A 26776-nucleotide genomic window follows, 5' to 3' on the forward strand; every position below is an offset into this window, starting at 1 on the left:
CCCGGCCCTCCGTCTTTAGTACTATTAGTACTATTTTCATGTGCACTGGAGACTGCTGAAATTGGTTACTGATATGATGTGCTAGTGAGTGCAGCTTTTGGTCTCCTAGGGCAGCTGTTTGCTTTGCCAGGTCACACACACGCTTTTATTTATTTATTTACTTACTGACTTAGTTACTTACTCTCAGATACTGTCGGTTTTCTTGTGTTTAATACATCTGGCATATGGCTTGTTTTTCATCTACTTTTTATTGTGTTATTTCATTGAGGTACTTTGAAATCAGTATGAGGAATAATCAATAGACGACAACTGGGTTTTAAGTGCCTTTCCATATCAAAGTACATAGACTTAATTGGCATTCTTAGGATTCAGTGCTCCAACTGACGACCTGTAATGTAGAGCTGAATAAGACTATGCAGCCTGACATAGTGCAGCCTATTCTACTTGATATGGAACATGAAACAGAGGAGGGGCAATGCATCGTCATAGATAACTAAGCAGCTAGATGAAAATAGCCAGAGAAAGGGAAGAAAGACATTTTCCTGCGGCTTTTCTGATGTCAATGTTTCCTTTTCTGAGTTTTGAATGTTTCCTCATATCCCCTCTCCCTGGGACTCTGGATTCTCAGCTAGAGTTTGATGTAACTTAAGGTGCTGTCAGTATAGTGAAGTTCCCTGTGTTTCAATGCTCTTTCACCAGCTACTGGCTACGTGACCTTGATCAAGTGACTCCAGCTGTTTGGGCTCTATTTCCCTTTCTATAAAATGGGGATATAATAGGTGGATTGACATCATTGAATGTAAATTAAACGGAATGATCCATGTACCACGCTCAGCATTCTTCCTGCCACCCCCACCGCGTGAGTCCTCCATGAATATCAGCTGTGATTCTTTTTCTCTAGTTTTGTTCATTGGCACTTTTAACAGTACATTAAATGGGTAGGAAAATAAAGAGCTATATTATGTAATTCAACACATACATAATAAGCTATTATATACCAGGCATTGCGCTATGGCTGGGGATGCAAAAATGAATAAAAATAGTGAGGGTGGATTCCACATCCATGTAGCACATTATTTTTGGCCTTTATCAGAGGCCCGACCTATAGCAGATGTTTAACAAATGTGTGCCAATAAGCAAACATAGGAAATAAATATAATTACTCTTTCCATTTTTCAGATGAAGAATCTGAGACTGAGAATGGAAGAATAATTCATCCAACGTTACCCAGGTAGTAAGTCCCAGAGTCAGAATTGAAACCACTTCGGCTTCTCTGTGTTTAGAGCCAGTATTTATGCTGCCCCTCTAGGAAGGAAGTGCTCGATTTAGCTATCCATGTTGTTTGAGCCACCCCATTTCTAATTTCCAAAGCAGATCATTGCCCTGCAGATAAACCAAATGCTCAACAAAATATTCCCTAGCTATATATTGAATGTTCACCTTCTTATGCAACACACTGTTCTAATCTTTGAGAATATAGCAGTTAACACGAGAGATATTAATGGGACTTGTATTCCATCCAGGGAAAAGAGACACAAAACAATTAATTATATATGTGATCGCCCCTGTGATGAATGCTGTATGGGAGCATATGTCAGAGGTGCTGGCTTAATCCAGCACACTGGTCAGAAAGGCTTCCCTGAGGAATGGATTTTAAAATTGAGCTCTGAAGAGTAGGTAGAAAAGAATCGGAGAAACAGAATTTCTTGCAGTATAGTGTGTTTCCAAGACGAACTTGGGGCATTGCAGTAAAAGGAAAGAAACCAGCGTGTGACACTCAGAGAGAGTACAGCAGGAAGGTGACAAGAAGCTTTAGAGACAGATGAGTGCAAAGATTTCCAGGGCTTCCAAAACAGGTTGAGAATTTTGTTCTTATCCTAAGTACAGTGGGTTTTAAAGAAGAGCGTGGTGTAACAAGTTATACAATTTAGGAACATCACAGCATGAAAAGAGACCCATGGGAACTCTGTTGAAAGAGGTCAGTGGGGACCAGGACAGTGGGATTGGAGGTGGAGATGAATGGGTAGATTTCAAAGACAGAGTTCATAGACTTGGAGATTTACATCAGGGAGATGAGCAGGGGAGGCAGAACTAGGTTTTATGGGACCTGAAGCTTATGCAATTGTGGAGCTCTTCAAGAAACGCATTTGCTTTACAAAGACAGTTCCCAAGATAGCTGGCAAAGTCCCAGACACTGTATACAAACACAGCGAAGTATGGAGAACAAAGAGAAGGGGCTTTCTTCTCTGTGTCTCTCTTTACAAAGGGGCAATGCTTTTCCCAGAATTCTTCCCAGCATTCCTCTCAAGTATAGGAACTTTGGGTAGAAAAATAAATAAGCCGTTCTAATTCTGAGACTCTCTGATTGTGTTGGGAAGAACACAACTTAGGCAAATGCATTATCATATGCAAGTCAAGAAGGCAATTCATACCTCTGCTCTAGTAATAGGATATAATTATTGTCCAACAAGATACTTTGGAAGTAATAATTTATGCTTGGACAACAGAGATAAACTGAGCTGCACTCAACAAATTGAAACAATAGCCGCTCTATCTATTAAGGACATGAGTGACTGGGGGGGTTGCCTCTTTTTTCCCACATCTCAGCTGTCTCCCCTTGAAGATGAGTTCCAGCTCTCCCTCTGTGTCACTGTTGGTGGGCTCTGACTCATCTCCTGTTTGATAGCAGTTGGTACCTGTTTTCTGTCAGCTGCGTGGTACTGCAGCATTTCGTACTGAGGCAAGGAGAAGGCATGAGCTGTACGTTTTCAGAATTAATCATGCACGTGGCGATTGTAAGCCTGACTTCTAATAGAACACAGAGTCAAGCTGAGAAAGTATTAACTGGAGATAGTTACCTGGAAGACAATATCTTCTCAGGTGAGCTGAGAGAACACTGGTTCTGGAAGATGGTCCAGGAAAAGGGGACTCTGTCTGTAGAAATGCATCCCTATCCTGAAGTGTCACAATGCACACCGGTATATTAAAGGGAGTTTTAAGAACTACAATGAAAAAAAATATGAAAAGCTCAGTTTTTCATTCAGTGTTTCACAAATGTACATGACCAGGGACTCACTTTTCAACACACAAACAGCATTGATGAATATGCTGAAGAACATACTTTGGGAAATTAAAAAAAAAAAAAAAAAAAAAAAAGACACATTCGCATCAGGCAGGAAAGCCAAGGAATGGGGAGAGAAATAAAATGGCCCAGCACAGAAGAAAACTCCTAGAGTCGGTGCCCAGACTCCATGTCCTGATTCTCAGTATGTTTTGGCAGCCCTGGGTCTGCACACACATAAATTTATATGGGGTTGATGCTTGATCCAAAAGATGGCTGAGCTATCAGGTTGGCCTGTTGTTCCCCTAAAAGAAGAACTTTGGTTATTTCAAGATAAGTCAAGGAATCGTGACCAATGAGGATAACTGCCCTTTTCACTTTTAAGTTTATTGTGGTTTCTAAAATTGGAAGTTAAGAAGCATTATAAAATCTATCTTGTTGTTCCTCGAAGTATGAGATTGCCTAGTAAGGCATCAGGTCGAAAAATTTGGAAGTAAAGCTAAAAAGTGAAACCGTGGCATAGTGAAAAGATAGGGTCAGATAGACCAGTATTAAAATCCTGACTGAGCTGTGTGACCTTGGGCAACTGACTTAACCTCTCTGAACCTCAGTTTTTATCTGTAAAAATACTTCACTTGTAGACTTATTCAAGCATTAGAAATAATATATCTTATTCTCATGAATTATTCTCATCATTTAAAAAATATAGAATATATATATTCTCTATAGAATATATTCTATAAATATAGACTATATTAACATATAGTAAATATTCAACTAATAAAAGACATTTCTATTATTTCAACAAGCAGAAAAGAATTGATTGTATAAGACACACAGTACTCATTTGATTCCCATACTATAAATACCTTTTAACATGTTACGTCATCTTTTTGTCTTGTTAATATAAGGCATAAGCTTAGATTCTAGAATAACTGCCAGGTTAAAAATCTCACCTCTACTGATTGCTATCTGTGTGACCTTGAACAAACCATATTGCCTGTCACCACCTCAACTTACTAATCTACAAGTTGGGACAATAATATTATTTATTTCCTATTTGTTTTACAATTCTTGTGAGAAGTCATTTAAACTGTGCACTGTGCTGTGAGTATACATGGAACTTATTGTTTTTCACTGTTAATATCAACACTTTTCAATGCTTGATAAAATGTTTGTATTTGAAAATTGGTACTCCAACTTATTACACAAAATATGATCAGACGTAAGACAAAATTATACAAATGATTTCCTTTCTTATAATCTTTTTTCTCTTCACTTATCACCTCTGGCTTTCCGTGGCCTTTCGTAACTGCTCTTTGAGTCTCACCTGTCACTTTGAGCATTCCTGTCTCATTGCAGCCTTGTCTACACTGGATACAATTAAATGATTTCCAGTGTAGTTCACTTTGGAATGACAATTCCCAAGGCAACACAATCTTGACTAGTGACAATTTATCTTATTTGCTTCTTCATTGATTCTAATATTTTCTCCTTTATGGAATTTGTAGATAAGAGCTACAGATTCAAATCTGTTTGGCTCTAAATTCCTTTTTTTTTTTTTTTTTCCCAACACCACAATAATAAGAACAATGCTCTCACTAGTAATAAAAACCAACCTGTATTGATTATTTAGTGGGTACAGGAACTGTACCATAAATTACCATAACCATAAATTATTTATCTACATTGTCTTATTTAATTGTACCAGCAAAGCTATTAATGGTAGACAACATTGTTGTAGATGAGGAAATAAGGCCCAGAGAAGTGAAGTAACCTGCTCAAGGGCACACAGCTAGGAGATGGTAGAGCCAGGACTCAAATTCACTTGTGTCTGATCCAAGAGCCCACACCACTAGCCAACACAAAGACTTTTTTTTTCAGACTTCCCCCCCCTTTTAATGATTGGAACAATATGATTTACATCAACTAGTTGATAACTTAAATCTTGTGGCTTTTTGGTTTCTAAGTAAAAATAGCATCATAACAAGATGGCAGCAGATTCTGGGCCATTCATTCACGTCGTGAAAGCTTAGTGAGTGCTGGTGAAGAATGACCAGAGCCAGGGAGCAGATGTTCCGATAAACGAGACAGGCTTGATCCACCTGTGAGAGCTCTGTTAGGATGGGTAAGATCTCACAGGTGGCTTTTCTTCATTCTGGTTCTCTTTGGCAAGAGAACTTGAAACAACCCACACATTTCTCTTTCATTACAAATCCCTCTTAAAATTTTTGCTTCAAACTTTAGATATCCAAGAAGCATTTCATAATGACCACAGTCACCTCCCTGTCCACACGTGGATGCTAGAGCAATGCTTATGTAGTATCTGTATGTAGCAAGAATACAGGCAATATGAATTTTACAAATGTAAAAATTGCAAGCCAAAACCCAGGTGAGCAAAACTTACTTCATTTTTTTTTTATAACAGAACTTTGTTTTTGTTAAGAGTTGCCTTTCTAATGAGTGGTGTGAACTTGATCTTAGCCAATTAGGTTTTCTTCCTTTATCCTAGGCATTGCATCTAAGTTCTGAGAGAGGTGAATGGAGTTTCAAGGCATTGGATGGGGTGAGAATGGGAAACTGACGGAACTGTAGGTGTCTATTGAGTTATCTTCTACCAATACATTGTCTGGTTAAATAACCATTCTAGTCTTTGGGAAGTCCTGCGCTGATCAATGCCATTCCATACTCCCCGTGGGTACATGTACATCATTTCTGCTGTCTGCTATTATCTCTAAATAAACTACCTGTCGTTTGTTATCTGAGGCTCTGCTTTCTGGAGGAGCTAAGTTAAGACAAACCTTTCAAAATGAAAGTTGCAAAGCTTGGGCAGGGTCTTTGTTTAGCTGTGGGATCAGTATTTAAAGATGTATGGTTTAATACTGGCTCTTTTTTTTTTTTTTTTTTTGTATTCTAGGTTCAACAAAGCACAATTTGAAAGGGGTGGTATTGGTAGTGGAATGAACAAATGGAACTTTTATTTTATTAGTGAGTTTTGTTGACATAGGGAGACTATGTAACAAACTGCCTCAAAACGTAGTTGCTTACAAGCATTTATTTGCGTACTCACAAGTTGCCAAGATGACAAGTTCAGTTTATTTAGGCAGCTTTCATCTGGACAACTCTGTTTCATGCTGTGAGTTGGCTAGATTTGGTTCCAGAATGTGGATGTGCTGCATGTATGTTTGTTCTGGAAGCAGGCTGAAGGGGCAGTATTTCTTTGGGGCATCCTTTTGCTCATAGCACTGGCTCACTGAAAAGCAAGAGCCAAGTCAAACCATTCAAGCACATTTAAGGTCCTTGCTTGCATCACATCCGTCAATATTCTACTGACCAAAGCAAATCACATGGTCAAGCTCAACATTAATGGGCCAAGAAAATACACTCTATCCACAAAGGCAGAGGGAATGGCATGAATAACCATCATTGTCATGTGTGTTAGTGCTATCGACTTGCAAAATTATGAGGCGTTTAGGAAAACATTCTTCTTTTGAAGTGGGAAAACTTTAAAGATGGCTGGATGTGGAGGACAAAAGCTGGTTAGAACAATCCTTCTGGAATTCTTGAAAAAAATACAAGTATTTTAGTTTGATTGAATAATTATGACTTAGGAGAAAGGAATGGCGTGTGAAGGAAAACCAACACTCCTGTAGGAAGGTCAGATTCAGAAATGGTGGGTAGAAATCCCAGGGATGGAGGTTTGAATCGAGAGAGAAAAGTGGGCCTGAGGGCAGACTATCAAAGTTGGGAAAGATTTAATGCTTAGCTGCTATAATACGGCCTATAAACAAAGTCATGTTTAGTGAACTGTTGCAAATCATTTCTCTCACATGCAGTAAGTCCCTTTAGGATTTTTTTCTTCAACACTTCAGCTAAGGCTCACTCATACAACTTTTTATGTTGTCAGAAAGTGAAAGACTGAGTTATAAACAAATATGAAATATACCTATTCAAGTAAATTCTTAAATTGCCTTTGAGAAAGCCCATTTTTCTAAAAAGGAATTAATGTCTTACTACAAACCTTCAATTTTTCTTTTTTGCAGTTTATTTCGAAAACACAGTAAGAGGAGATCCTAGTTTTGTTGGAAACATGAGCTTTTTTTGTTTTTGACTTAATGAGAAATCATTTATTCTTCTGATTTATAAGCATATTTTACATATTCTGGTTAATACATCAAGTGTATAATGTGGGAGTTCCCTTAAGAATACTAAGATCACACATGTTAAACTCAGCTACACATTCCATTAGGCTACTAGACAAATGTCACTTTTAATATCACAACACATACATATTATACTTTTTTTTTTTTTTTTTACTGACAGAGGAACATTCCTTTCAAAAAATATTTTATTGGATGAAACTTTCTTATTCTCAGGAAAATTTTGGTTCTTTAATATATGATGCCTTTTAAAATTCTGTTTGATAAAAGCATTGGTACATTATAAATACCTGTAAAGAAAATATAGTTTAAAATTTCGAGGGAAATATTATATAAGGTTCTTCTTTTACATTTTCACAAAAATTCACACAGGCACTAAGAAAGACTAACAAAAATATTTTATGTCTGAACAATACATTCCAGGTTGGAAACATTCAAACATGACTTTCTTTAAATATTAAAGCTTCTCTAGAATGAACCTTCGGCTACAATCCAATGAGTTGGTTGGGATTTTAACCAGGAAGAGAAACTATTACAAGTATGAAAAAGAAAGCTTCATGCAATTAGCACTAGGCTAGGAATGGAGAAAAGGAGAGTTTTCTTTTATTACTATTTATTGGCCTCTGTGGACCTTAGCTTTGCTTTTTAGTTGAAAATTTATCTAATAACTCACTGGTCCTTTTCAACTTTAATACTTTTTGATGTGTTGCAATTTCCAAAATTCTATCCAACACTCTATATCAAACAACATGTGAAACTTCCAAGGACAGAGTGATACTGCAATTCTTTTAGGAGAACATCCTCAAAGCATCATGGGTATTGTTCTAGAAATAAATTTGTTCTGCACAAATTCATATGGTAGTCTAGGGGATGAGATTTTGTCTTACCAAGCACACTTCAAATCAAAGCGACAGACTAGTGTTCTCTTCCTGGTCTTGTTTGATGTAGTTCTTTTCCTGGTACAGTTCATGTGTGGCCTGATGACGTTCAAACTTCATGGAAGAATTGCAAATAGCAAACCCAAAGGGAGAATGCCAGCATTATGGGTGACCAGAGCCTTTATGAACATATAGAGAATGGGAAGCTAGGGGGTTGGCGGTTAATGAATTAGTATAAATGAGCATCCATGTGAGGTGAGATTGAATGAATACATCAAACTATTAGGTTGGTGCAAAGGTAATTGTAGTTTTTGCAATTATTTTTAACCTTTTAAACTGCAATTACTTTTGCGCCAACCTGATAGATATCAGAGGTATTTTCAGGAGTCTGAAATAACATTTTGGGGGCCAATAATTAAATAATGGAAAATTCTCATAATTATTGATTATCACACAGACCCTGCCTGAAAGAAGTTGAGAATCTGTTTTCCGAATGCATTTACACTTTGTGCGTGTTCATTTAGTGGAGGAGTGGGCCAAATCAAATGCTTACCGAGTGCTGACCAGTAAGGTGCCCATCGTAAGCAGCATGGAGCAGGGTGCCTTGGGGACCTGGCACTCAGGTCTAGCTGGCTCCAGCCACTGTTGCCATGACGGAACATGAGTCTGAGAATCAGATTTTATGTGAAATCTGACTATTCAGATGAACTGATTCACTCACATTTTTAAAAACATTTGACATGCCAAATAAAATCTACCCGAGGGACAAATGTGGCCTGTGGGCTGCCAGCTTGTGTCCTCTGAGTTGAAGCTTGGAAGCAGTTTGGTGAGAATTTGGATACTATCAGCTCTCAGATTGGGGAAGAAGAGCCTTTAGTGTCAAGGAATGACCACTAAGTCTCAAAGATCTTGTAAAATCTGTTCTAATGAATACAATTTTGAAAACAAGCAAAATCTTCCATTGGCTTTCCTCTCATGAATATTTTCCTGTTATTACGTTGGTTCTCTAAGTTATGAGTGGTTTTCAGTAATTATTGCTAAAAAAAATTATGACTAGCAATTTGGCAAGTCCCAAGTGTAAGTTTGTTCTAAGAAAGTAGTATAAATTAGTTCTCTCAGTATTTAATTTGTGTCTGAGAAAGGAGACAGGTGAGGAAAACCTTCAGAAGGCGAAATTGAGGAAGACCAGGGCACAATGCATGTGTCTCGTCACCTTTAGAGCCATAGAAGCCTATACATGGCACACTAAGCAAAGATGAATGTTCTAAAACTGCTCCAACCAGATAATGCAGATTTTAAGGTCTGTTTCTAGATCTAAATAAATCAGCTTTTCCCCAAATGACCAGATAATCATTCCCTGAATAAGTACTGCTTTGGAATAGAAAAGATAGGGTATGCGTCTAATTGTGAACTCTTTTCATCAGAGACTTTCCAAAGCTTTCTTTGGCATCAAAATTCAAAGAACTACAGGACAAAGGCAGGGGACGAGCTATCAGAACAGTGTTCCTTCCTATCATCCTTAGCAGGTTACTTTTTCAAATTCATCTATTGCCCAGGTTATTGTAAGAAATGAAATGGGAAGGCTCACAGAGGCATTTTAATGTGGTACCAGGACCACGTGTGAACTGTGGCTCCGGAAAGAACAACCATTTTACCGGTGTACGCAGGGAAGACGTGCTTTAAAAGATCTATGATCCATTCAGGAAGCTGGACGTACTATTTGAGCTCATCCTTTACAAATGTCCAGTTTGGGGAGAAAAAGAAAAAGTATCACAAAGGATATTATAAGCATAAGAATCAATGACCAAAACAAGCACTTCAGACACAGGCAAAATCTAAGGGGAAGGAAGAAGCATGAATATTCCCAACTCAGGACCACAGACTTGTTTTACTTTTCCTCCCTCAGAATGTCCACCAGAGCTTGCAGCAGCCGGTCGTCTCTGTGCTTGTAAGGTTTCGTGTTGTAGAAAACATCGACATAGTCACTGTACAAACTGTCCTCGGTGTCTTTACGCTGGGAAGGTTTGTTCAGCTTTTCCAGGGCTTTGTAGAAATTTTCATAAGGGATGCTGAGCTTTGTACTTGAAGACTTGTTTGCCAATTGCTTTGCTGGTGAGTTCTTGCTGAACGCACTTTGTAGGAGTCGCAGCATGGCCTCTGACGGGGCTCTCTCCTCTCCCAGCTCATCCCTTCTGTTTCCCACGCTACCGCTCCTGCTGAGGCTTTTGGCCGTCAGGGGGTTCTCATTCAGGGTCTCTTCCGTGGTCTCATCCTAAAACACAGAATGCCACCAACAAAGGGAAATAGGCTCAGTATGCAGTGCCTGGCAGGCCAGCCGCCGCGCATGCCCTCTGCCTGCCCAAGAGGCAGTTTGGGAGGCAGAGAGCACTTTGCTTGGAGTCACACTAACTCAGGTTTCAGTCCTCAGCTTTCCATTTACTGATGTGCCCTTGGCACCTTTCTAATCTCCCTGACTTCACCTATACAATGGGAATGAGAATCCCTCCATTTCTGGTGGTTTTGAAGACTGACTGAGATGATGGATATACGAGTGTGCGTACTCATAGCAGTGGTCTCCTTCACTATGACAAATGAAGTAGAATCCATGTTAGGGAATTTAATAACTTTGAATTCATTAATTTCAATATCTAAATTCTAGATGAAAGAATAGAATAAATGGATAAAACAATAGGCTTCATCCTATGAGAAACAATGTACCACTCCCAGTCCCTTTCTTCCCCATCCATGTTTATCTCACTCCCTGCCTTCAAGTCAGCGGCAGCTTCCCTCACTACGCTGTCTACTACAATTCACAAGAGAGCATGCCCAGAAGAACATAGCTGCACAGACCTCCCCCAACTCCGTCTTCTCCACCCCTCTTCTGTCATTCTGCACGGTGTTGTAGGATGTGTACACACGAGGCTGCTTCATGTGTTCTGGCTGAGAAGAGGTCCCATGCAAAATCAACTTCCAGTTCACGATTCTTCCCTCATTTTGCATTCTTCCGGACTGGTGAACAAGCATACATAATTTTAGGGTGTGTTCTGAGTAACATTACAACAAGCTCCTTCAAAATATCTGAAAAGGATTTCATAGTGAAAATGCAATTTAAAAAGTCTGTGCATTCCATGTGTAGAGCTTTGTGTACAAAGGAGTAACTCACTGGATTCACTCTTTCTAGGAGAATTGACAGTTTACAGGCTGAAGGATTTAAACACTGATTAATTGCTTCATGTAATTAAAAAAGAACTCTCTAGATGAACATCCTTTTCTATATTGGGTGTGTTCTTGAAAAGTTGACTGTAACTTCTATAAACAGAATTATATTTACCAATTATCAACTCGTAGACACATTCCATTGGGGAAAAAAAAGTCAGCTTCTATGGAGCATTATAAATAGCCTTCAGCATTAATCAGCCTGTTAAACACTGTACATTTATGGGAAGAGTAATACTTTGCAGAGGCTCAGCAACTGTGTTAAAATTAATGTGCTGAAATCTAAAATATCTAAAAATGAAATCTAAAAGTGTAAATAAAATTTGGTAGACTTGATATAAAATAGAAAGCTACTTCTAAATAGCAGTAAGTATTTGTAAGAGTTCCTTCATGTACCCCAGCAGAGTGTGATAGCAAAGCTGGTTGAGCATTTAACTCTATTTGTGAATACAGCTCATTCTGGTGGCTGAGTAGGTCACGTGGCTGGCTACGTTCTGACATGGGAACACTTGGATTTGTCCCAGTCTATCATGTTGTGTATGAGACTATGTTCTCTTCCTTATTCTATGGCCAGTGCCTAACGTTTTTTATTTTTTTAACCTTTGCAGCCAAGTGGGCAGGACACCTTTTCCTTACTTCTACTAAGGCGTACTCAAAGTTCCTTAGGGCCCTGATTAATGATGACAACAACATTCAAACTCCTTCAAAGTGTTTAAAAGTGAGCTTGTGTCTCTGCAGCCTTTCATTCATACTTACCATGTCTGTAATTCGCAAAGTCCAGGTGCCTACTGGATTCTCTCCCCATGTGTGAACAGACATGAAGTCCCAATTTTTAAAGCCATTTGGAGATGTATCCCGCTCTCTTTCAGCCAATAGAACAGTGTTGGTTCCTATTTTCATGCAACAAACACAAGTTAATGAAAGTTCTAACAGCTATGACAGTAGGACACACTCTAGTATCTGAAAATAAAGATGAAAGCTAGGAGAGATTAGTCCTCCAAATTTCCCATTTGAGCATAAGACCAGGATAGAGACATTCACAAGGAAAAAAAAAAATTTATCCACAGTACTTCACACATTGCCAGGCATATAATAAGTTCTTAATAAATATTGTGGAAAAATAAATAATGAATGAATATATTGATTAAGGTTTATTTGAATAAGGAGAACTCAGAAAATGACATTCACAAACTACATTAAAGAAGAGTCAAAGACCTAAAATACATTTTAAAGGAGCTATCATTTTGAAATTTAAGAGGAAATCCTGAAAATTTAAAAGGTGCCTGAGTCTATAATCTAGTGTAGACATAAAAAAATTAAGCTGTATTAATTTAATAATCTCTTGTCATAAAAAAAACAAAACTGGTAGTGGGAGTAACTCTAAATCTTCAAATCCAAGCTCTCTATAGATCAATAAATAATTTTTCTAAGTGACAAGGTCAAATTAACTACAAGGCCATCGATGAAAAAGCATTCCACCAATATTTCAGGCCAATTCTAAGATATCTGAAAAGCATAATTCACAGAGCCTGATCCAAGCCTCTAAGAAGTTCATATCTTAGAAGGTAATTTAGAGATAGCACATCTTTCCTCATAACATCACCTGCAGAGATTGCATTTAGTCAGAGATTGAATCCTACCAAAACATGAAAGAGTTTTGGGGCAACTTCTCCTGGTTGGATTATGGTTTGTGTTTACAATCTCTTTCCCATCCAAGGTCTCATCCGAATTAGTACCCTCTCAGGAAAGAGCAAATGTCCACATATCGTATCATATTGCCTTAATCAGATCATTATGGAAAATTTGTTAGTCTTTTCAATCCTCTTTCATGGATCAGAATTCTCAGTTTTTTAATCATTTGGATGTGTCTGATTAATCTCTTAGCTTAATTAATTATCAGAGTAATTTTCACTAATGTGTTACCTGAGAGAAAAGAATGATAGATCAGTAATGACCTGGGAAAATGAACACAGTTTGAAAATGTGTAACTCCAGAAAGATGTATTAATTGATATTATTTAAATGGACCTCATTCTCTGCTTATTAAAGGACCAGTGAGAATGAGCAGAGCAGTGTTCTGATGAAAACAAAAAACAAAAACAAAGAAGCATATCTTTTTTTAAGATCCAAAAACATCTTTTGGGAGATTTAGTCCTATAAATAAACAAAAACACTAATTGATCTGAAATAATTCAATTTATGCTTACAATTTTAAGTAAATGGTTAAGAAGAAATTTTTGAAGTTTAAAAACAATTTTACCAGCAGCAGAAGTGAGTGTGACATGAAGGTCTCCTCTTCGGGAATATTCAATTGTTGCTTCAAATTGTACATGTTCCAGGGACTTGATAGCATTTTCCTGGTCCTCACAAGCTCTTGTTGGAATTTCAATGATAACTTCCCCATTTGCTTTCAGGGCTCTAAATATATTAAAGAATCATCAATAAATAAAATGTATCTCTTCTGCCTTGCAGTTTATGCAAATATGTACATATCAGTCTTGACTGGATACGCAACTAAACTGTTGTGTCTCCCTATTATGAGTAGAACCCAATTCAGGATTAGCTAGAAATGATTTTTAATGCATAGAGAATGGAAAGCTTTTTACAGAAACAGAAAAAAAAAATTCTACAGTTTTTATGAAAGCACAAAAGACTACAAATAGCCAAATCGATCTTGAGAAAGAACGAAACTGGGGGCATCATCATTCCTGATTTCAAAATCTATTAGAAAGCTACAGTAATCAAAACATAAGTTACTGGCATAAAGACAGACATATAGACAAATGGAACAGAATAGAGAACCCAGTTAAGTGTTCTTAGCACAAGAAAAAGAAAAGAAAATAGTTAAGAGCACAGATACTTGAATATAATGCTATTTTATATCGAATCAGATTCAGGCAGGTTTGCCTGGGACTCATCAGAAGTGGTCTATTACTGCAATAGACCCTCTTAAGAAGACCTTCTGAAGAAATGATTTTTATCTTCCTAATGTATGCCCCCCAAGACTCCCACACTTGGGTATTTTATGTGAATGGATCTTCAGTATAATCATAGTTGCCATGATAGAATCAACAAAAGAGTCATAGCAGATTCTGCTTCTGTGGCTAGATGTAGTGGGCCAGATAATGGTCTATGTAAAAGCAGTATGATAAAGGATATTTCATGGGAGAAAGGTCATGAATCACATAGCACTGTGGCATGAAGTGAGGCTCTTGAGGAAAGAGATTTTGGATAATACTGGTTGGCCAAACAGTATTTCATCAATTCTAAAATGCATTTTTTTTAATGCTTTAACATCTTTGAATTTGAGATGACTCTTAAAATTGATGAGTGATAATAGTTTAATTAGCAATGTTTTTTCTTAGTGGTATATGAGTCAACAGTGCAACTTAAACTCACTGCTAGATGGTAAGTAAGCTATGAGAGGAAAATGCAAATATGCTCATATTATTTTCAGATCTTTGATCTCTCAATGATTCCCCCACGGACGCACAGGGAACATGGTAAATGCTACCTTCATCTACTTCAGAAGGGTAGGTGAGAAAAGAATTAAGCAAAGTGACAAACATCATATCCCATAGTGCCATGGGCGCACATTAATTCCTGAGAAACTCACCTGGGCTCAAAGTCTTTGTCCTTGACAACACACTCTTTCTTCTCAGGCACACTCTTCCAGGTTCTTGGATCAGCTAAATCCACCAGAGCTTTGGCATTTAGCAATCCGAATCCAAATCGGCTGTTCACCATCAAGCCTGCTCCATTCTTTTTCCATCCAGGGTTATTGGCCAACGGGTCATACTCAGAGGTCCAGACAACCAAGTGCTGCATATCTCGCCAGGTGAGATTTGGACTAGAGGGAAAGTGACCCAAAATATCTTTCAGGGACAAAATAAAGTTGCCTTGCAAAACCAAGTGCTAAAAACAAGCATCTCTTTTCAGAGATTAGGAAGTGCCTTTTGTAACTATACTTATATAATTCTGGGGTACTTACTATTGGTATGTCTGCCATTCAAAATTCCAAATACAGCACTGAAAACTTCTCCCCATACCATGCAAGTTAAGCGCTTCCTAGTACGAGTAAAACTTTGTCCTCAGGATCGTAGAAGTGTACAACTTGGTGCATGGTTTCTAATCACTTAAATTTAAGTGGAACCAAAATTAAAAATGACAGCGAATCCTTTGTGTCTTCCAGTCTCCTGCTGCCCATGAACAGCCTTGGCCCTTTTGGCTTTATGAACCCACAGATAAGGCCTTGACTTCCTTCTTAAGAAGACTCAGATCGTAAAGACATGGGCTGGCCGCCTACTCATACTTTCTGCCTCTTTTCTTTATATATCAAAAGTGTTGAGAAATTCTGAGCTGCTTGAGCTCACTCTTGCAAGGCACTATGCTGAACATTGTGGGGATATTCAAGGAGGTGGTTCTTGCTTTTCAGAAGCTTACAATCCAGTATCAGAGCTAAGTCTTTTTATAACTATAATATATCTGTCGAATGCCGTGTTCATGACATAATGCATTGTAGGAGTTTGGAGGAGAGAGAATTCTTTGGGGATGGGAAAATCTAGAGGGCTTTGCTGGGAGGACGTGTTTGAACAGAACTTTGAAGAGTGGGTAGAAAGTGGAGAAATGGAGTGAGGGAAAAGAGGACGAGGCAGTGGGGCAAAACCTGCGAGGGAGGAAAATACAGGATGTGGCCAAAGTATAGAGAGTGGTCGGGTTTGCTGGAGCAGGGAGAGCTGATGGGGAGTATTGAACCCGACGGTGAGAACCTTGACTGCCAGGGAGAGGAGCTTACACTTTCTCCTTTGGGCAACGGGGAATCACAGAGGATTTTTGAGCAAGGAAATGGTATAATCACAAGTCTTAATAAAACTAATTTAGCAACAATATAAAGATAAGTTAGAGATGTGTGGGGTTGTCGGGTTTAGTACTATAATGCTGATGAAGCCTTTCCTGATTACTATTTAAAATTTCAATTCTCCCCACATACTGCTGGGCTCTCTTTTCCTTCTATCGGCCTACCTTTTCCTTTTATAGCACTTACCAACTTTTAGCACACTGGGCAACTCATTTGTTTTGTATATTAATAACATCTGTCTCCCCTGCTGAATTAGCTATGAGATTTTAATCAATCTTGTTCTCTGATGTGTACCTAGCACTCAGAAATATTCTAGGCACAGAGTATATGCTGAGTAAATACTGGTTGGTTGAATGATTGAATGTGCCTAAGTGTTAAATAGCCCTAATAGAGTTTTAAAACTTATTGCTATTAGTCATTGGATTCTTTCAAGATCTCAAGTTTTTCCTCAGCTTTAAGACCTGCATTGTTTCTGTCAAGCCAATCAAGCATTATTTAATACATACGTGCCCGAGTGTTTCATCCTCAATGTTTCTATCTTAGGTTGTGAAACAGCCTTTAGAGGAATCTGACTCAATTTGCTATTTTCTCCTTAGACTCAATAATAAACTGGTTCAATTGTCCCGGGTGACAAGAAAGAGGCAATATACATTGCTAAACACCGAGGAGTCTGGCTCCTGGTTCATAGCCCAGGTCTCCTTACAGGTATTGCGAAGGCTACCCAGCAGGCCTGACTGGGAAGCTCCCTCCCCACACCAGCCTGGGTGCACAGCCCGCGCATCACGGCCTCTCCAGGGAGTTGGAGTCCAGGACACAGGACTCCTTGGTCAAGCTCTTCCCATATTTACATTCCTAGCCCCCCATGCCTTCATTCTTAAGTTTCCTTATCTGAGAACTTGGGCAGAGGCCTTCAGGCGCTTCTGCTGAGGCTTCCCTATGGGGGAGTGGGGTAAGCCTTGAAGACATTTTATCCCCATTCTAACTCAGTACCCAGTATTTCTCCACTCCTAACCTTAACTCAAGCTCTACCCTTACCCCAGAGTTCAGGAAATGACCAGAGCCCTTTGTTGGGGCTTCCTCAACAGTGAGATGGCCCCCATGAATGTGCTGCTCCACCTGACCCTTGACTGGGGCACCTTTCCATGGGGGAAAATGGACTGAGGAGTTATTTTTTTCTCTGGGTTTAGACTCTGGCTTATGCCATCACAATAAGCAATTAAAAGCTTAACTCTTTCATTCTTGGTTTGTTGCTTTAATTGGGTTCCAAAGTGCTTGCACCATAACCACCTTGCACACTTGTAAATAGTGAAAATTCTTCTTGTCCGTCCTAAATCTACTGAATGAAAATATCTCAGTGCAGGGCGTGATTTTATACAGAGGCTGCCAAAAAAACATATACACATTTTAAGAAGTGTGTATTAATATTTAATACTAATTGTAACACTCAATATATACCGATAGCAAAAGATGAATACAAGTCACATTTGACTTCTGCAATTACAAGAGGTGCTCAGAGTGGTTACCATCAGCATCCAGACCCTTCTGATTACAGCGAACTACTGCTTGAGCATAGATAACATCTCTTAAAATGTATATACATTTTTTTGGCACCCCCATTATTTATATTTGAAGAAAACTGTCTGGCTAGTTCTATGTTATAGCTAAGATAATGAATTGGAAAAAAGAATACAAGCATACAACTAAGACAATTAGAAGTCATTTCAAATTATGGGAGTCAGAATAGGGAATACTAGAAGGCATATTAAACTATATTCTACCACCAAAGACCTGTGTGACCTTAAGCAAGTCATTTAGCTCCCTTGGCCTGAGTTGATTTACCTGTAAGAATTGAGGGTTGAGTATAATCATCTCCAGAATTCCTTACTATTCAGACCTCCTATCTGCCCAATATCATAAATACCTCATTGTAGATTTTGTTTCCACAATGGCCATCCCACATTCAGGAATAATTAACTAGCTGAGGAGCAGTGGCTATTTTCTTAAGGTGGAAACATTCTGTCCTATAAAGCATTTTATTGGAATTCTTGCTTCCTTCCAGAGTTTTAAAGGAAGTTTTGGGTAAAGGCTTCTTATCAAGATGGTCAATGGGCAACACACCACCTTCCTATTTGGACTATGAGTGTGAGGCGTATGGAAGTTGGAATCAGGAAGTGGACTAAGGAGGCATAAGGCAGGGGCCTGATAATCACGGGAATCAAACATAGGCTTCCTCTCTTTCTATAGCAGAGCATTTATTTTACATTTAGTTCCCGGTTTTCTTGTTTTTTATTTTATTTTTTTTACCTCTTCTTTGCAAAATATTCAAGGGGGCTTCATTGTCATGCAATTTGGAAAATTAAGCCTATTTTCCTAACAGATTTATTCTTCATTTATGTGATTGCATTTCATAAATGAAAAAGGGCTGCTCATAATAGTGCATCTCATTCCTGACAGCCTTCCTTTGTTAATTAGTGCTCAATAGCATCCACAATAATTAAAAACTCTAAAACTGCATTGGGTTGCTAATCAAGCCTATGTTTATAGAAAATAAGGGTTGTGCAATTAAACATTGATATTAAGCATTGCTTCTAATTAGAAGAGAGTAGGTAAAGTCATCTACACATAAAACTCTAAAGTGAAAAAGTCTTAGAGGCTATCTAGTTCAGCCTCTAATCACACCTATATAAGCCAAGCATGTTGTAGATTTTCTAACCTGGAGACTTTCCAACATTTCACAACCCACTGAGTCAAGGATTTTTTTCATGTTATTTATCCAAAGGTTTCATGCATCATTGAAAGTTTATTTCCCTTTCTCCAGCCTTTAATGAAAACAGAAGATTGGTTCATCTGTTTGTTTAATATCTCCAAAGATGTAAAGGGATTCAATGTTTCACTACAGAATTTTTGCTCTCTATTAAAAATTATCCTGATTCCTTTGCTCTCTCCATAGGACACTGAGGTTACTGTCTGCCATCTTTCTTGTATACTAATTATTAATACATAATAATGGTGCCATAGGCATTTATCCAAGGAATGCCTCTCTGTTTAATGTCTATTAAGTACCTGGATGGGCGTCTTCACAATCATAGCTGGATGAGGTTGCAGGAAAAAACAGTTGTAAATTAACTCTATAGCAGTTATTTCTCAAAATTGGGTTAAGGTAACTATTAGCATTAAAACTGCCTAGGATACTTGTTAAAAATGGGAATTCCTAGGCTAAACCCCAGAAACATCTGCATCTGAGTTGCTGGCAATAGGGCCTGGGACTCTGCATACTAGATAAACTCCCAAGGTGATTATTACGGATGCTGGTATTTGAGAAATACTCTTCTTGGTAAAGAAGTTCCTCTATCACATTTGAGCCAGAAATGATTCTTTCTCTTTCCCTCTCCTCTTCCCATTCCCCAGTGCTCCAGCTACATTATATTTAATGCAGCATAGTAAGTAGGTAGCTTGTGACAAGGAGCCTTTTATGAGACGCTCATAAACACAGGAGAGTTAGGATGTTTCTTTATCAGCCTTAATCTTATTAACCCCCCTTTCTTCAAGGGGATGGCAGGCTGCCACTCAACTGTTGCTCTCCCTCACAGTGCCATGGCAGATGGTGTAGCGTAGTTGCTGATAGCACAGGCTTTGGGGTCAGACAGACTTTTGTTTGAATCTCTTCATGGGATCTTGGTTACACATTTCAACCTCTCTAAGTCTGTTTCTTCATTTATAAAATGCAACTAATAGTTGTTATGCCACAAAGATGTTGTAAGGATTAGAATTAATATTGTACATAAAGAGGTTAGCACAGGGTCTGGCTCATAGTAAGAGCTTGCTAAATACTGACTGTTACTATTCTTGATAAATTTAGCCCAGAGTTCTTTGGTTTCCATAGTTGTTCCTTGAGGACCGGCACATGATTAAATGATTTTCCCAATCTTGATCGGGAAACTTCTAGAAATTCTGGCATTCTGGTTTTCTGAAATAATTGTTTTGGTATGGAGTTCAGACAGCTGTCCATTTGAGAAAAGACATCTCAATAATCTGTATGTACTTTAGCAGGATATATATAAATGTTAAAACAGATTATGTCCATCTTACTGATGACTGAATCAAAATCAAAGGAATTAAATTCTTATTATATGCACCAGGGAGATCATAGACTCTTAATGTCTCTTAAATTATGAACAGTGTGCGAATCTGATGGAACCTAGAAACCATTCCCCAGAACAATACACACACAAACAACTCTGCATCTAGTTTCAAAGACGTACAGGGACTCCTGGAAACTCATGGGTGTGTTTCATAGCAACACATGGCCCACTACTTTATAAATGGTCCATGAGAAATTAAATGAGATTAATGAAGCTAGATTATTCTTAGATCATTTTCTCCGGGTACAGACAAAGAAGGTTTGAAATTTTAGAAATCAGAGATTGCAATGTTAAGATTTCAGTTTTTCTATAAAATTAACATTACATCTGTTCAGCTAGATGAGTATTTCTATGTAGTGATCACTAGACAAGGATGGGCCTGGCTAGTTATAGTGACATGTTGGGTAGAGAAGACAATATTTGTTTTAACAGCTCCCTGGAGCTATATCTTGAAATCATAAATATCATAAGCCTGTTTCACCACCTGTATGTAACTGCTTGCCTTCATAGGACCTTACTTTTCTTCCACTCTGGACCTCTCACCACCAATCTCAACAATTCATGTTGGATGATCTATTAGGTTGGTACAAAAGTAATTGCAGTTTAAAAGGTTAAAAGTCATTGCAAAAACAGTAATTACTTTTGCACCAACCTAATATACACGCTGACACCTTCCATTTCCATTTGGAGAATCTCAGGGAAGAAGTTCGAAAAAAATCATCTGCTCTGACCCCTCCGTTTTATAGATGGCAAATTGAGCCCTCAATTGGGAGTAACTTGCCTGTGTAAACTCACAGAGTTAGTCATATACCTAGAACCGGAAGCCAGGTGTTCCTTGTACTTTTCACTGCTTAGATTATTTTTCCTTGTATTGGGTTTGGATTTGCTGATGCCAATCTTAGCTCGTGCCCATAGACTTTGCCCTCTGTCTACTCCCTTCCTGTTACAAGTGAACTCAGATTCTAAACATAGTTCTTCTGTTGGGCCCAAGAGTTTCAAGGGCCCCTCTGTTGCCAGTTGAGCACCTGGCTTGACTCTTCCCTTACCAGACATCCCAGCTTGTCCAAGGAGGTAGACTCTTGGTATGAGCCTTGTGAGGCCTAGCTTGCTTAGCCACTGTGGCCATCTCACAGCTGAGATACCAGGGGCTGAATCATACCTCCACAGGTTGCCCTGGGGGCTCTTGGAGCCACTCTGAACTCTCTTGGACAAAGACTCAGCCACTTCAGGACTCTTCCAGCTGTGGCAGGAACCATGGTTTTCCACTCTTCCATTACTGCAAACCTTGTGTACTGAATATGACATGAGGACACTGCTTTGTTCCCTCTCTAGAGAACATGGCTGTTCTTCTAGGGTATCGTCCTTATTAGGTAGGATAGAAGTTTACAAGTTTAATCGCTTCCTCTATCATGCAACCATAGCGCCTGACTCGACATTTAAATATTTCTTTCCACACAACATTAGAAACTAGAAATGAGGACGAATAAAAGTTGTGGACATACAATGTGAACCAATTAGATGCTTTTCCTCTGTATTAAGTATTGGACTATTAGGTACCTATTATGAGGAAAAATGTTACATCCATTTTTAACATTAGACACAAAAATAAATTCCAGGGGAATTTAGGACCTAAATATAGGAAAGGAAGCATCATAAAAGACATATAAATAAATGTTTATCTAATTTTGGGGTTGTAAAGATTTTTCTGAGTGTAAAAACTAAGGAAAAAGCCTTAAAGAAAAAAGACTGACAAATATAATTGCATACATATTAACCTCATTACATTAAAAATTATGTGTAAATAAAATGAAAAGGTAAATGTCAAACTAACCAGGCATTAATAACTTTTCTGAACTAAGGCCATAAAACAAAATCAAGGTCATAAACAAGCAATCACACGTGATAAATGGCCAAAGAATATAAAGTGTTGAGCTTCATTAGTAATGAAATAAAAGCATATGAAGATGAGATACCATTTTCATGTATTAAAATAGCAAACATTTTAAAAGGTAATAAAAGTAGCTTTAATAAGGGTTTGGGAAACTGGCCCTTTCACACATATACTACTAGTGGAAATATAAAATGTTACAGTCTTTCTAGACAGTAACCTGGCAATATGTATATCAAAACCATTGCAACATGCTTGCCCTTTGACCCAAAAATTCAATTCTGAATGTTTATCCCAAAGAAATTATCAGAGATGACAACCAATATTTATGGACAAGGGTATTTAAGCATGATTAGGTATAAATAAAATTTTCATTTATATAACGGAATACTATGAAAAGATAAAAATCCTGTTTTTCATTCTCACGTCCCCTGACATGTTGGGCTTATATAACCTGACAAAGGATGTTTTATAAACTTATCTTTCCTAATACCACCCACAGGAAATTATCTGAACAAAGTATTTCCTGGTGGGAATAAACAGAAGTGAGAAGGCCTTGCAGCTGAGTCAGAGGAGAACTGGGAGGAAAGCATGAGTTTTTAAAGGTCAAGGAATACTGATGGAGACATGAGAAAGTATTATATTATTATATTATTAACATATGTTAATATAGTTATTAACGTAGGGTGGATTAAAAATGACAACATAATGCGTGTATTGAGATTTTGTGAGATACGTGTGCATTAAATCTACACTGAGATGCTAACAGGAAGAGAGCTTACTTTTATTATTTTTTTGTGGTTTTCTACCGTCACCACGTATTCAGCAAACGATATACATTATTATCAAGGAGAAGCAGCCTTAGTAAAGGTGATGAGAAGCTTTCTGGGCCTTACTTTGCTTCCAGGGCCAGAGCGAAGATGCCAGCGGCCAGGGGTGCCGAGGCCGAGGTGCCGGTGTGAGTCTCTGTGCAGTCATTGTGCAGGTCCGCGCTCGTCTGCGTGGCATCAGGAAGGAAAGAAACGTGGGAGAACATGTGAAGAGTGCGATCCTGTCCCGGGGGGTTCACCGCACCGAGCGCTGCATCTGCTGTGATCAGGAAACTCAGCTGATTCGATTCCCTACTTCCTCCTCTAAACCATAGGCGGATGTGTGCCATCTGCTCATATTTTAGTTCCCTCTCCTCTATATGCAACTTGTCTATAATTCTGGCATCAGGATGCCTTTTCTGGGGATGCAGTACTCCCACTATGAATATTTTCTCCTCTGAGACTCCCAAACGAAATGCTGTCTGGAAAAAGGGACTGTTTCAGAATCACTGTGAATCAAGCTGGCCCATTAATCATCAGGCCCATTGTGTTGGGTCAGGCAGATTTAGAAATTCTGCCTCATGCAAAATTCCCTTTTGCCTTCAGACTGACATTTGACTCTCTCCAGCACAAGAATGTAAAGCAATTCTGATTTTGGCCACTCGAACTACCTGCCCAAAATGTGTCTAGGGTGTGGTCTGCACTCACTGTTGATGTAATTTGATGTACATGAGTGAGTGCATGTTGATGAAAATGATGAGTTTTCCAAGTGGAAAATGTGCTAGACTTAGACCTGGGTCGCAATTCTAAAACTGCAATTCAGTAGATGTATCCCATGGGCAAGTCACTTTGTTTCCCCATCTGTAAAACGAAGTTGACATTTCCTGACTCATATTCTGAGGCTGAAATGAGATCCTGTCCGTGAAAGCACTTTTACACAATATTATCACACGTAGAGAATTACCCAGAATCATTGTAGCTTAATTGAAGACATTGCCAAGATGAAGGGAAGAACCCTAAAAGACTTCCAATCAGTCTGCCATAAGGACCACAGTGCTGCTGGTTGAACACGTAGTTGGGCCAAAGGATTACTAACAAGACACCCACCCAGGCTCCCACACTGTGGTTTTAAGCTAGAGATTTCAAGGTGTGGGAGGGAGGTGTAAAAAAATAATTTGATCTATTATCACCTCCTTTGGCTTCCCACTTGGAGTTGCTGAACTTCTCAAATTATGGTGGCTCTGCTCGTCAGAGGGTTGCGGAAGAAAGGTTGCCCTTTTTACCTGTTGACGTAAGTGAGCCCCCAGAGATAACAGTGCTGACGAAGAGGTTTGCGTAAGAGAGGGCTATGTTAGTACAGCCATCGCAAATAGAATTCACCAGCTGTCTCTCCTAGGGCTGATTTACCTAAGGACGAATCTTTACAAAGATGGAAATTCTTCCTCCTACTTTAGCACAGAGAAGTTCAGATGAGGGACAGCCTATATGAAATGGTGACTGTGAAATGCATAACAGGCCATTTTCTCACAAGCAACTGTGGACGACAGCCAGGGGCTCTGAACACAAGTGGAAAACATGCTGATGTGCCACATGCAAAAGCTATAAAATATGCCCACCATAAAGAAGCCCTGGATAGAATGTCACTGTCTATTATTTGTATAATCGAAGATATGGGCGTGGGAGGGAGGCCAGTGCTTTTAAGTGAAGACCACAGTTGTAGTGTCTAAACTGGAGTAGATGGGAAAAGCAGGCCGAGTTCCAGAATAGGGATCCTGTTTGAGGAAGACAGGAGTTCTAAGAATTTTGTTGAGATGCTAGTAATATGAATTTTACAAACATTTCAAGGTCTAATTATTATGGGGTTCACCCATAGTCTGATTGGATCGTGACCTGTTATTTCACTGAGATTAGGATCTACATACTTTAGCTTCTTGGTTCTTTTTGTGTCAGGAGTTAAATTGGGGGCTTTAAAATTTTAAATTAAAAGTGCCTCTCTGTTCTCAAGGCCTCAGAATGGTCCTCCCTTGTCGTGCCCTTGAAGGGAAATCCAGTAATTGCCCTTGGCATTCTGACTCATGGAAGTGAAGGCACAGCCAAGCGTGGGCTGAAGATGCTCTCTGAGCATGTAACTTTCCTGAACTGCTTATTTGGATGCTGAGAAGTTCACCTCAGGGGAAATTTAGACTGTTATTTTCCTGTAGGTCGTTTGTTCTTAGGAGACATAGCTGGTGTACACACTGTATTTTTATCATCTGCTGGAGGGCAAGTCAGACCATAACCCTGCTATTACAGGATCAATAAGGAGAGGGTGATAAAGCCCCTACAACCCTGAAATCTCCTTTAAGGCTCTTTTCAGGGAGGCATCACACAAGCTGAAGAGACATTTGGAATCTCGGCCCATTTGTAATGACAGATTGGTGGCCTCTCAGCGCTGAGTTTAAAAATGACCGAGAGGCAACATCCTCTTGGCAGAGGCGTCATTGTCCCTTTGAGAGAAAACCTTCCAGTATGTGCCAGCCTTTCTAGTGAGTAAAGCATGAGTCTCCCCAACTGAGACATGCAGCTTCAACAAATCGATTTTACCAAAGATACTGACCAAAGGATACTTTGGAATGCAAGCCATGCTCTTCTCCCCAAGCAGAGAGCGTTAGACAAAAGCAACATACGATTCTCTGGTCGGTGTAATCCCCACTGCTGTATGAGGTGGCCAGTGTGGAGGAGCACTTCTCAGCGTACCAGGGGGACAGGCCCTGCTGCGAGGCGCTGCTGATGGAGATGGTGTAGATGCTGTCCGTGTACCCATCACAGTCACAGTTATCTCCCTGACGCCCCCCATTGCCAGAAGCCCAGACAAAGATGGAGCCCTTTCCTTGTCTCCCCTAAAGGAAAAGCCAGAATATATCACATCAATTAACATCTATTGTAGTCACAGTCACACCCCAATGAAATCTCCAACAAATACATGCATGAAGTTCATGGAGACAGTTATCTGTAGTCTGTTTCAACTCCAGGTCCTCCAGCATCAGTATTGGAAATCTCACGAGACTTCATATTATAAGCCACTGGGTTCTGGCTCTGCCAGCCCTCTTTTATCTGGACCCTCGCTGGGATGGAGAGACTGCTTTTCTTTCCTTTTTTTGCTTTAATATGCGGATTCATAGTCTGGCCTTCAGCTCTCGCTCCTATTTTTTCACTCTTCCCTTGGCTTATATCACTACCCTTGAATTTTTGAACTTCATCTCTTTCTTTCTGCTTGAATCTTCTGGCTGACTGATAGAATGACAAAATCAGGCATTATTCAGATCTGCTTTGCAGCTGCATTAAAAGGGACTATTCCATTGAATGGAACTCGTCAAGGCCACTCTTTCTATGATTTTTCAATGTGTGCTCTCCAAAGTTTCTTCTTTTGTTTCACCCTGTGTAGAACAAGGCCTTAGAATCTTGGCAACAATGCAGTAAACCCAAGTGACAGAACAGCACGACCAAAGCACATGTATTCACCAGGCATGTGCAGAGTTATATTTAAGAGTGCATTTTCAGAGCACTTGCAAGAAGTCTAGGTACTAATTTACCTAGTGTAAAAATTCAAAAACGGCAGGAAAATGAGAAAGGACACATCCAAGTGTTTTGTAAGTAAATATCCTAAGAGTAATGAATCTTTTTGTTGAATGTCAGATCCAAATGGGAAAAGAAATCTCTAAACCTTTAACTTCCATCCATCTGAAGAATGACTTGGCTCTCTAAATGCATTTTAAGTCATAACCA

At 39.0% G+C, this 26776-nt stretch overlaps 1 protein-coding gene across 1 annotated transcript in view; it reads right to left on the minus strand.

Annotated features, from left to right (window-relative positions):
- Positions 1-7083: 7083 nt before the first annotated feature.
- PCSK1 (proprotein convertase subtilisin/kexin type 1) overlaps positions 7084-26776 on the minus strand; it is a 38442-nt gene continuing 18749 nt past the window's right edge. The window contains exons 8-14 of the mRNA XM_019727905.3: positions 25678-25890; positions 23099-23199; positions 14931-15164; positions 13575-13732; positions 12072-12205; positions 10950-11108; positions 7084-10371 (exon numbers count right to left, since the gene is read on the minus strand). Of these exons, the coding sequence (XP_019583464.2) occupies positions 9988-10371; positions 10950-11108; positions 12072-12205; positions 13575-13732; positions 14931-15164; positions 23099-23199; positions 25678-25890 (1383 nt within the window). The 3' untranslated portion in view covers positions 7084-9987. The remainder of the gene's footprint in view (positions 10372-10949; positions 11109-12071; positions 12206-13574; positions 13733-14930; positions 15165-23098; positions 23200-25677; positions 25891-26776) is intronic.

Source organism: Rhinolophus sinicus, chromosome 3 (genome assembly GCF_057876585.1).
Source record: "Rhinolophus sinicus isolate RSI-liver-muscle chromosome 3, RSI-T2T, whole genome shotgun sequence".
In the NCBI taxonomy this organism is placed as follows: Eukaryota; Metazoa; Chordata; class Mammalia; order Chiroptera; family Rhinolophidae; genus Rhinolophus; species Rhinolophus sinicus.